This window comes from Lactuca saligna, chromosome 5 (genome assembly GCF_052625555.1).
Source record: "Lactuca saligna cultivar CGN05327 chromosome 5, ASM5262555v1, whole genome shotgun sequence".
In the NCBI taxonomy this organism is placed as follows: Eukaryota; Viridiplantae; Streptophyta; class Magnoliopsida; order Asterales; family Asteraceae; genus Lactuca; species Lactuca saligna.
Window position 1 is genome coordinate 192,600,493 of NC_136421.1, and position 12,642 is coordinate 192,613,134.

At 33.3% G+C, this 12,642-nt stretch overlaps 2 protein-coding genes across 2 annotated transcripts; both read left to right on the forward strand.

Annotated features, from left to right (window-relative positions):
- Positions 1 to 3,108: 3,108 nt before the first annotated feature.
- Positions 3,109 to 4,137, forward strand: LOC145046092 (uncharacterized). Its single transcript, XM_078994380.1, has one exon. The coding sequence runs from the start codon at positions 3,109 to 3,111 to the stop codon at positions 4,135 to 4,137; it is 1,029 nt and encodes a 342-aa protein (XP_078850506.1).
- Positions 4,138 to 8,736: 4,599 nt separating this feature from the next.
- On the forward strand, positions 8,737 to 11,111 carry ARP6 (actin-related protein 6). Its single transcript, XM_078958257.1, has 7 exons — positions 8,737 to 9,540; positions 9,616 to 9,829; positions 9,917 to 9,980; positions 10,061 to 10,145; positions 10,303 to 10,353; positions 10,455 to 10,517; positions 10,814 to 11,111. The coding sequence occupies exons 1-7, from the start codon at positions 8,843 to 8,845 to the stop codon at positions 10,941 to 10,943; spliced, it is 1,305 nt and encodes a 434-aa protein (XP_078814383.1). The 5' UTR covers positions 8,737 to 8,842; the 3' UTR covers positions 10,944 to 11,111.
- The last annotated feature ends 1,531 nt before the right edge of the window (positions 11,112 to 12,642 follow it).

Sequence of the window (12,642 nt, forward strand, 5' to 3'; positions counted from 1 at the left end):
TCTCATATTCAATGAGTTATAGTCCCCCAAAGTCAGGATATCAATATGAAAATTTTCAAAGTTCAACCCACTAAGTAGTAAGTAATTACCAAAGAATTCCGATTTTTTTTGGGTTTTTCGGTTATAAACTCACTTTATCTTGTTCCATCCTAGCCACTTAGATGTTTCCGGGTTTTCTGGTTCTAGACCCACATTCCCCGGTACCATACCCGGAACCGGTTCCTATATACCGGTCCGGTTTCTAGTTCTAAAAAATCTCATTAACCGGTTCTGGGTTTTCCAGGTCCGGGTCCATCCATTCTGGGTTTGGACCCACTTTCATCCCTAGTACGGATCATGTTGGCGCCTTCCCACGATCGTCACTGGTACCTGAATCACATAACACATAACACGGTAAGCATAAATGTTTCGTGAGTTCTCCAAAATACCACATAGAACACATATTAGCCACTCGAGGCTATAACTCTGTATGACCCTCTAGTCAATGTGTATCAGTGGGACCCTCCAGTCCCATAACTCTGTGGACCCTCTGGTCCTAACTCTGTGGACCTTCCGGCCCTAACTCTATAAACTCTAAATCATACATAGCACAAATCACATAGAAACCACATCACACAAAAGCATAGAAGATACTCTGTTACATAACTCTAATTACCACTCTAGGTAAAGTATAGTGAGAAGACTCACCTTGGGTAACTCGGTAAACCTCGAACTCGGTAATATTGGTCTAACCTCCGCCTAATCACATGAAATAATTATTTTAATCAATACAACTCTCAAAGGCTAGACTAATCCCTCTCTAAGTTATCTCAGAAGGGTAAAAGACCACTTTACCCCTCTTATGGCTCAAAGATCCAATCATTGACTAAACCCTATAAGTCAACAAAAGTCAACCCTCCAGGTTACGCTGCACGTACCAAATCTGTACGTTGGGCGTACCCACCGACTTAATAGAATAGAGGAATGCGACCCCCTATGCAGCGCGTACTGGGATTATGCCCCGCATAAATCCCAGTTTCATACTCCTTTAGATTTTGGGTCTTAAACGGTTAAGACACATGTACAACTTTTAGATATGATTGTCCCTAAGCCTCTTATTCCATAAAGTCGGCGACTTTAAGCCTTTGCATGGTTGTAAAAGTCACCAACACCCAAATCACTCCATTTCCAACACTTTAAAGCTCATAACTCAAGCATGGTCGGTTTTTAATGACCAAGACTGGATTTTTGTTACATAGCAACCCTATTGAGCTAACATGGGATAGATCTAGGGTTCTAGTAGCTCATCAACAGATAAAGTTATCAACTTGGGGGACAAAAACCCTAAAACATCCACATACAAAACACAAACAAAAAAGAGAGAAAGCTTGGAGCTTTTTACCTCCAAAATATGTCTTCCCCACTGCTAAACTCAGATCCAAAAGCTTGAGCTCTAACTCCTCCTTTTCCCAAAGCTTTCTCTTCACTCAAAAGTCCAAGAATGCACCAACAAGCCCTCCAAGTCACTCTCTTGCTATATGAACGAGATTTAGGGTTTTGGGGGTTAAGTCTCTGGAAATGGTGGCCAGAAAAGAGGCCATAATGGTCTTTAAATACGTGAAATATTCTAAATAGAATATTACACTGACATATTTTAAAATGCAAAATAAATGGAAAAATCTAAAAAAAAAAATAATATTATTTTCAGAACTTGAATTAACTAAAAACAATATAAAAAAATATAAAAAAAATAAAAAAATGCGTCTCACGGTCTTACGAAATTAGGCCGTCTCACATGAAACTAACCCTATATATATATATATATATATATATATATATATATATATATATATATATATATATATATATATATATATATATATATATATATATATATTGTTGTAAATAATTGAATGACAACATTTCCTAGTGTCAAATGTGTAAGAGTTATTTTCAACTCTTATGATAAATATGTCAAATATGTGTAAGAACTCATTAATTATGTCTAGTGATTAACTAGTATAAATAGCACTATCACATATGTAAAAGATACACCAATTTGAATATTTTATATAAGTTATCAAATTCTCTCCAAATCTCCTTTCTTCTTTCTTCTTTCTTAAAGGTTCTTAGTTTAGTTTTACTAATCTTGTTTTAATTACATCAAATTTATAACACGTTATCAGCACGAAAGCTCAAACAAAGGTTATTTAGAAGTGGAAATCACATCTATCTTAATCAAGGTATGTATTACTTAGTAAAAACATTATTAATTATAAAAACCCTCATCATATTAAAATAAATAATAATACTAATGAATTAATAAAACTTATACATTATGGACATTATGGACTACTAATGATTTTTATTTCTTATACTAACATTTCTTTATGTATTCTAATTTTTTTTTATGCATACTAACATTTACATTATGCAACTAACTTTTATTTATGCATACTAACATTTACATTATGCAACTAACTTTTAATTATACATACTAACATTTATATTATGCAACTGACTTTTCTTTATGCATACTAACATTTAAATTATATTTATTTATACATATCAATGTTTATTTTTTACTCTTCATAATTTTATTTTAACATTTACTAATATTTATTAATGTATCTAATTAGTAAAATTATACAAAGTAAAGTTATGTATTAGTTATAAATCTTATTAAATGATTTATAAATATACAAAACGGATATATATATATATATATATATATATATATATATATATATATATATATATATATATATATATATATATATATATATATATATGCAACGGTTATAAACAGTAAAAACAACGGCTATATTTTTTTTACTATAAATAAACATATTTACCCTGCTTATTTTACCCACAATAAATATTTCTCTCTTCTATCAAACAAATCAATTTCAAGAAATCAAGCTTCATGATGATTCATCCGTTTGTGATAATTATGACTATAATAGTCATATTACTTTTTATCCCAATCTTTAACATCGAAGATAATATGGAATTTCATCTACTTTTAGGCTTGTATGCAATGTTAGCTTTACCGCTTCTTTTTTGTGTAATATTTATTGAAATAAATGGATTTTAATTTTTATTTTGTTTAAAATTTATAGTTACATTATGTCCAACATTGCAAAGCTCGAGTTTGCAGCACTTGAAGTTAGCGGGAAAAACTATGTGCCATGGATGATAGATGTAAAAATGCATCTTGAGTCCATGGGAATCTCAAATGCTATAAATGAATTTAATAATTGTTTGGCACAAGACAAAGCAAAAGCACAAGTTTTTCTTCGTAAGCATATTGATGAAATGTTAAGATTTGAATATCTTGATGTTACTGATCCAAGTATTCTCTGGAATCTTTTGAAAGAAAGATTTGATCATCAAAAGGAAGTTATACTTCCAAATGCTAGAGATGAATGGAGAACACTGAGGTTTCAAGACTTCAAGAAAGTAAATGAATACAACTCAGCTTTGTTCAGAATATGTTCACAACTCAAATATTGTGGACAAGAAGTTACTGATGAAGATATGTTGGAGAAAACTTACTCCACATTTCATGCAACAAACATTACCTTGATGCAACAATATCGGATGCAAAAGTTCACAAGATATTCTGAACTGAATGCATGTCTGCTCGTTGCAGAGCAAAACAATGAACTCTTGATGAAAAACCATGAATCTCGTCCAACAGGATCAGTAGCACTTCCTGAAGCAAATGCTACAAATATTGATAGTCATCGAAACAATACACGTGGACGAGGGCGTGGTCGTGGTCGAGGACGAGGCCGTGGCTATTTTAATCGAAACCAAAGCCATAATCAGAACCATAATCCTGGTCATGGACAAGGTAATAATCGTGGTCGTGGCCAGAAAAGGAATAATTACCAACATTCACAAAGAAACAATGTCCACACACAAGATAAGGCCAAAGTGGCAAGGCATGACATTGGGACATCACAAAAATCTGATGGTTCATGTTATAGATGTGGTAGCCGGTCAAGGACCTGTCGCACACCTGCACATCTTTGTCAACTTTATCAAGAGTCCATTAAAGGAAAAGGAAAGGAAGCAAACCTCATTGATAATCTTGAATTCACTCCGCTAAATGTTGCCGATTTCTGCAATGACATGGAAGACATTAACTAAAAAAAATCTATTATTGTGCTAGTAAAATTGTTTTTCCTTCGTTTATTTTGCATGTAATGCCTTTCCTTCAATAAATGAACTTTCTTTTAATAATAATTATGATTATGTTTATTCACTTATTATTCCTTTCATATGTGAAGTTTAATATGACTCCAACTGGAGCACAACACCAAGAAAAGATTGGAGATCTTTGTATAGCAGATAGTGGTAGTACACATACTATTCTGAAATCAAAGAAATATTTTTCAAAATTAGTACCAACAAAAACAATTATACATACAATATCAGGTCCTGCAGACTTGATAGAGGGAACCGGGAAAGCCCATTTTATATTACCAAATGGTACAAACTTTTGTATAGAAAATGCCTTATTTTCTCCAAAGTCTAATAGAAACTTATTAAGTTTCAATGACATATATTTCAAAGGATATGACACAAAGACTGTGACCATTGAAAATAAGAAATATATGTATATTATAGACAAAAGTCATGTGCTTGAAAAACTACCAACACTTGATTCCGGTCTGCATTATACATATATACATATGATTGAATCAAATATGGTAATCGAAGGAAAACATTGTGATCCTGGGACATTCAGTTTATGGCATGATAGGTTGGGCCACCCAGGATTAACAATGATGCGAAGGATAATTGAGAATACACATGGGTATCCATTGAAGGACCAAAAGTTCCCTCAATCCAATAGCATAAAACCATGTATATCTTGTTCCCATGGAAAGTTAATTATAAAACACTCTCCAATGAAAGTTGAAAGGGAATCACCTAGATTTCTAGAAAGAATTCAAGGTGATATATGTGGACCGATTCACCCTCCATCTGGACCATTTAGATACTTTATGGTCTCAATAGATGCATCCAGCAAATGGTCTCATGTTTGCCTATTATCAACTCGTAATATGGCATTTGCAAAGCTTCTTGCCCAAATTATTAAATTAAGGGAACATTTCCCTGATTATACTATCAAAAGAGTGAGACTTGATAATGCTGGTGAATTTACTTCACAAGCATTTAATGACTATTGTATGTCTGTCGGAATTATTGTTGAGCATCCAGTTGCTCATGTACACACACAAAATGGTTTAGCTGGATCACTGATTAAACGTCTCCAACTAATAGCTAGACCATTGATAATGAGGACCAAGCTTCCTGTGTCTGTTTGGGGCCATGCAATCTTACATGCTGGATCATTGATATGCATAAGACCAAGTTCATATCATGTATATTCTCCACTATACTTGCTTTCGGTCAAGAACCAAATATATCCCATTTGAGAATTTTTGGGTGTGCAGTATATGTCCCTATTGCACCACCTCAACGGACAAAAATGGGTCCTCAAAGAAGGTTGGGAATATATGTTGGTTATGAGTCAGTCTCTATTATAAGATATCTTGAACCATTAACAGGTGATGTTTTCACAGCACGCCTAGCAGATTGTCAATTTGATGAGGCAAATTTCCCATCATTAGGTGGAGAAAAGAAGATCATGGAAAAGGATGTGTCATGGCATGAGCCTTCTTTATCATATCTTGACCCTCGCACAAGGCAATGTGATATAGAAGTTCAAAAGATAATGCATTTCCAAGAAATGGCAAATCAATTACCTGATGCATTTACTGACACAAAAAGGGTGACTAAATCATATATACCCGCTGTCAATGTTCCAGCTCGAATTGACATTCCACATGGACAATCTGATGATAAAGTCACTCAAGAGTCTAAAACACGCCTGAAGCGTGGAAGGCCATTTGGTTCTAAAGATAAGAACCCACGAAAAAGAAGAGGAGCAGAAAATGCACTAGATCATGAGGAAAGTGTTCCTAGAGAAACACGAATTATTCAAATTCCCCCAGGAAAAGAGGATGATGCACAAAATTATGGTCAGCCAAATAGAATATGTGACCAAAATGAAACTGACAGTATAAATGCAATATTATCTTATTCAGCTGCATGTGATATTATGAATGATGATCCTGAACCATAATCTGTCATTGAATGTCAAAGAAGAAATGATTGGGCTAAATGGAAGGAAGCTATGCAAGTTGAATTAAATTCTCTTAACAAGAGAAAGGTTTTTGGGAACATTATCCTCACACCTGAAGTTGTGAAACCATTAGGATATAGATGGATCTTCGTACGAAAAAGAAATAAGAAAGACGAAATTGTAAGATACAAGGCCATGCTTGTTGCTCAAGGTTTCTCTCAAAGACCTGGAATTGATTATGAAGAAACTTATTCACTAGTAATGGATGCAACCACTTTCAGATATTTAATCAGCTTGGCAGTATCTAAAAATTTAGAGATGCGTCTTATGGATGTTGTTACAGCTTACCTGTATGGATCACTTGATAGTGATATCTATATGAAAATCCCTGAAGGATTTAAAATGCCTGAAGCGTTAAGTACAAAACCCAAAGAAATGTATTCTATAAAATTACAAAGATCTTTGTATGGTTTAAAGCAATCTGGGCGCATGTGGTACAATCGTTTAAACGATTATTTGACAAGTAAAGGTTATAAAAATAACACTATTTGTCCATGTGTATTTATTAAGAAAACAACATCTGGATATGTGATCATAGCAGTCTATGTTGATGATCTGAACATCATTGGAACGAATAAAGAAATCCTTGAAGTGATTGAACTTTTAAAGAAAGAATTTGAAATGAAAGATCTTGGAAAAACCAAATATTGTCTTGGTTTACAGATTGAGCATATGCCTAACAGAATACTTGTGCATCAATCAAATTACACAAAAAGAGTCTTGAAACGTTTCAATATGGACAATGCAAATCCTTTAAGCACTCCAATGGTTGTTAGATCATTAAATATTGACAAGGATCTATTTCGTCCATGCGAAGAAAATGAAGAAGTCCTTGGTTCAGAAGTGCCATATCTAAATGCAATTGGAGCTCTTATGTATCTTACCAATTGTACTAGACCTGACATTTGTTTCGCAGTAAACTTGCTAGCAAGATTTAGTTCAGCCCCAACAAAAAGAAATTGGAATGGAATCAAACATATTTTTCGATACCTTCGAGGAACTAGTGATTTAGGGTTATTTTACCCTAATGATTCAAAACAAGGTTTGATTGGTTATGCAGATGCAGGTTATTTGTCCGATCCTCATAAAGCTAGATCTCAAACTGGATACGTATTCATGAATGGAGGTACTGCAATTTCCTGGCGTTCTCAAAAGCAAACACTTGTTGCCACATCCTCAAATCATGCTGAAGTAATTGCACTAAATGAAGCTAGTAGAGAATGTACATGGTTAAGATCAATGACACAACTAGTTTTAACTTCATGTGGACTTGAAAAGGATATATGTCCTACTTTATTATATGAAGATAACTCAGCATGTGTCGCTCAAATGAAAGAAGGATATATCAAGAGCGACAGGACAAAACATATACCTCCAAAGTTTTTTGAGTACACTCAAGAGCTTATAAAGAACCATCAAGTTGAAATCAAATATGTTCAATCCAGTAACAATGCAGCAGACCTTTTTACGAAGGCACTTCCTACTGCAATATTCAGGAAACATGTCCATGGCATCGGAATGCGACATGTGCATAGAATATAATGTGACAGATGTCTAAATAAGGGGGAGTAAATTATACACCGCACTCTTTTTCCCTTCGCTAAAGTTTTTTCCCACTGTGTTTTCTTTAGCAAGGTTTTTAATGAGGCAATACTTCAAGGTTGAACTCTAATTTGAAATGATGTCATCCAAGGGGGAGTGTTGTAAATAATTGAATGACAACATTTCCTAATGTCAAATGTGTAAGAGTTATTTTCAACTCTTATGATAAATATGTCAAATATGTGTAAGAACTCATTAATTATGTCTAGTGATTAACTAGTATAAATAGCACTATCACATATGTAAAAGATACACCAATTTGAATACTTTATATAAGTTATCAAATTCTCTCCAAATCTCCTTTCTTCTTTCTTCTTTCTTAAAGGTTCTTAGTTTAGTTTTACTAATCTTGTTTTAATTACATCAAATTTATAACATATATATATATATATATATATATATATATATATATATATATATATATATATATATATATATACTAGCCGTTTACCCGCGCAAAGCGGCGGACGACAAATAGTTTGTTTCGACAATTAATTTCTTTTCCATGGAGAATGATTATTTTCAATTCAATTATTAGTTTGTTTTAGGAAACATGTCATATTAACAATAAAGAAAATTCATGAAATAACCAAATTATAGGTTGTTGAGTATTTATTTGGATGAAAAAAGATCTGATCAAAATCTTGCAAGAGAAGATTTATAGGAGTTTGTTTAAATTTTAATATTATTTTATTAGTGATTAGTTGTACAATTAGCTTAATGATTTGGACGTCTTAAAAAAATATTATTATTTTATTCAATCTATTTTGAGAAATATTAGGATTTGTTTTATAAGATAGTAATATATATATATATATATATATATATATATATATATATATATATATATATATATATATATATATATATATATATATATATATTATTAAAGTGGGCAACCTATGTAAATATTCAACCAAGGTCAAGTTTTTTAAGCTGAAATTATTCGACCAGTTTTCACGTGAAACGCACGTGCGCTGCTTCAAAAACGGTGCTGCCATTTTACAGCTTCACTCGATACCGGCGGAGCAAAAGAAAATGTCCTCGAACGTCGTGGTGGTTCTCGACAACGGCGGTGGTTTAATTAAGGCCGGTATCGGCGGCGAGCGTGATCCAACAACCGTAGTCCCAAACTGCACTGCTCGTCCGCTTTCCTCCAAGAAATTCCTGCTAGCGGACCAACTTCTGTCTCCAACGGAAGACCTAACCTCCGCCGTTCTCCGTCGTCCCTTCGACCGCGGTTACCTCATCAACCAAGACCTCCAATCGACCATCTGGTCACACATCTTCTCTTCTCTCCTCCACGTCACGCCTTCCTCCTCGTCACTCCTCCTCACCGAACCCTTATTCAACCTCCCTTCAATCCAACGCGCCACCGACGAAATCATCTTCGAGGAGTTCAATTTCCAATCACTGTTCGTCTCCGATTCACCGTCTCTAGTTCACTTATACGAGGCCAGTAGACGCCCTTACGACGTCGTGTCGAAGGCGCAATGTAGCCTTGTGGTGGACGTAGGGTTCAGTTTCACTCACGTAGCCCCGGTTTTCCAGAACTTCACTGTGAATTACGGCGTGAAGAGGATGGATTTGGGCGGGAAGGCATTGACGAATTACTTAAAAGAATTAGTGAGCTATAGGTCTATTAATGTCATGGATGAAACCTTCTTAATGGATGATGTCAAAGAGAAATTATGCTTTGTTTCAACAGATGTCGCTCGTGATTTGCAGATCGCTAGGTAAGTTCTGCAAAATTGAATTAGGGTTTATCCATCTTGATTCGATTTTGGTTGATTTGGGTTTTTTCTTTACAGGAGACGTGGAAATGACAATTACTTTAGGTGTACATATGTCCTTCCTGATGGAATCACACACATAAAGGGATTCGTAAAAGACCCTGTTGAAGCACAAAGACATCTTAAATTATCTGAAAATGGCGAACTCCCACATGAAGGAACCGAAGAAGACGATCAAACAGAAGTTAAAAGCAAACCAACAGAAAGAAACAAAGTCGATCTTACCAAAAATGTATAAAAATCTCTACATTTTGTTTAAAGATTAGTCCTTTATTCAACCAAACCACTTGATAAACCCTTTATGTAATTGAAAACACAGGAATTCAGCTTGAGCAATGAGCGATTTCTTGTCCCTGAAATGATCTTCCGTCCAGCTGATTTGGGTATGTTTTCATTTGGATACAGAAGATTAATTGGAGTTTTATTATTAATTTTTTTTTGTTTAATTGTGAATATGATACAGGAATGAATCAAGCTGGATTGGCAGAATGTATTGTAAGGGCTGTCAATTCATGTCATCCTCATCTTCATCCTGTGCTGTATGAAAGGTAGTATTACAAATTACAATGCTTTAATAAAAAAAAAAAATTGAAACTACAATTCTATAATACAAAATTACAAATAAATGAAAATAGAATGCAATAATAAACAAATAAATCTCTTTTTCATTTCATCACTCTAAGAAACCAAAAACTTGTTTTACAGTATAATTTTAACGGGTGGAAGCACGTTATTTCCAAATTTTGCCAAAAGACTGTAAGTTTCACCTCCTTTTTCCTTTTATTTATAAATCTATATCTCAAGTTTATCAAAGCCTTATTATAATTTATATATATAATATGGTTTATATTTTACAGAGAAAGTGAGCTGCGTCCTCTTGTTCCAGATGTGTACCAAGTGAAAATAACAACTCAAGAAGAGTAAAAATATCATTTTTCTTCAAGATTTTTCAGTATTTTTAATTGCAAAATATATAAAAGCCACGATATATATTTTATTTTTGTCAATGAAAGCCACCCAAGTTTGACAATTTTTTTAATGTCACTTGTCAACCAGTTTGACTCTGTATAGCAGGTTAAAGCGGTTGCACTAGAATTTTGTGAAAGTTTAGTGGTTAAACGACAAAAATTGCCAAAATATAGTGGATTTTATATACTTGGCTCGATTTTTAATGATTTTTTTTTCGTTTAATGAATTTATTTATTTGTTTTTGTAGTCCTATATTGGGGGTGTGGAGAGGGGGATCACTATTGGCTTCTAGTCCTGATTTTGATGCAATGTGTGTTACAAAGGCTGAATATGAGGAGCTTGGGTCTTCACGTTGTCGTAGGCGATTCTTTCATTAGTTTATAATTAGAAGGTAAATTGGACTTTATAATATTTATTTGATCGTTTGTTTTTAATGTTATTTAATATTTTTAGTTGGATGTTAATTTGGTATGAGAGAAAATGAAGACGTGATAGGTGATGTGATATGATGTTGGCGAATGAAAATTATATGAGCTTAAATCCTATAGGTAACTATTACTTTTGTGTTTTAATTTGACTATATACTAAAATTTAACCAAAAAAATTACTAAAAGATAATACAAGACGACATAAACCTTAATGGTTGGTTAATTGTTATAGTTTTTTAACATATATAATCTATTAAAAGTTTGTTTATCATATACGAAAAGTAAAGCGGGATTAAAATTTTGTTTATCAAAATAAAATTCCAAAACCACAATGTTATTTGGTTTTTCGATTTTTTTCCACACTGAATTGGGGGTTGTTGTGGCTCCACATTTACAAACAGCTAGCTAGCTGATTGATGTGAAAAAAGTAGGTGGGTCCCACAATGGAAAATGTTAGAAACGTTGTAAATGAATAAAAACCCAAAAAGCCTTGTGCGTGATTTTTTTGGTTGACCTTATAAGATGAAAAAAGCAATTTAAACCTTTTAAGATGATACATTTGTGAAGCCTTTTAAGATGAATCCATAAGCCCATATTCAGATTTTAAAATCGTTTCAACCTGTAAGATGAACATAATCAAACCTTTGAAGATGAATCTATTAAACCCATAATTCAGATTTTTAAATCGATTTAAACAAAACTTTTTTAGATGAACAGAACCAAAAATCGATTCAAATCTTGTAAGATGAACATACATAAACCCAGATTCAAACGATTTAAGATGAACAATTAAAAAACCTTTTAAAGTCCAAGAAATTGTTTTATGATGGACACAATCATAGAAGTTACTCTTCATGTGTGGTGGAAGATGAAATTTAGGGTTTGTTTATGATACGTGGGACTGAAGTAGTTCAAGAAACTGGGAAGCCGCATGAAGAAATTAATTGTTAAAAAATAAATGTATATTAATAATAAACAAACATTTTTTTATTTGCCATGTCATCAAAACAACGTCGTTTTGATGGCACGGGAACATGCTATTATTGAAGGTAACCATAGTTGAATATTATGTGAACAAATTTCAAGGTTTAAAACCTGATTTTTCTTATGTTTCTTATTATGCTAAACAGTGTTGTAAAACTCGTCGAGTTGGCCGATTACTCCTCCGAGTACTCACTACTCGGCCCCTTACCGAGGCGAGTTACAAAATATCGAGTACTCCCTAATCGGCCTATTTACTTAACTAAGTAGTTTTGTAAAACATGGTCAACTCGGTGATTAATATGTATAATATACTTAATAATTTATTATTTAACACATACATGTGATTATTACTACATATATATCTTAAATTTTCAGTAATTATTCACGAAGTAAGACCATTATGTGATTTTTCAGCTTTTGTGTATTCACATGTATCTAATTTTGTTATATATTTCAATCAACTTATGATTTTAACTTATGATTTTGACATATATATAATTTCTCTAAAAATATTTCTACATGAATTACCAAATCCGAGTACTCCCCGAGTACTCCCGAGTACTCCCGGGTACTCGCTACTCGGTAGTCGGCCGAACAGGTACCGAGTAACGAGTTCTGCAACCTTGATGCTAAAACAGGAAAAGATTGAAAACCCCATGGAAAA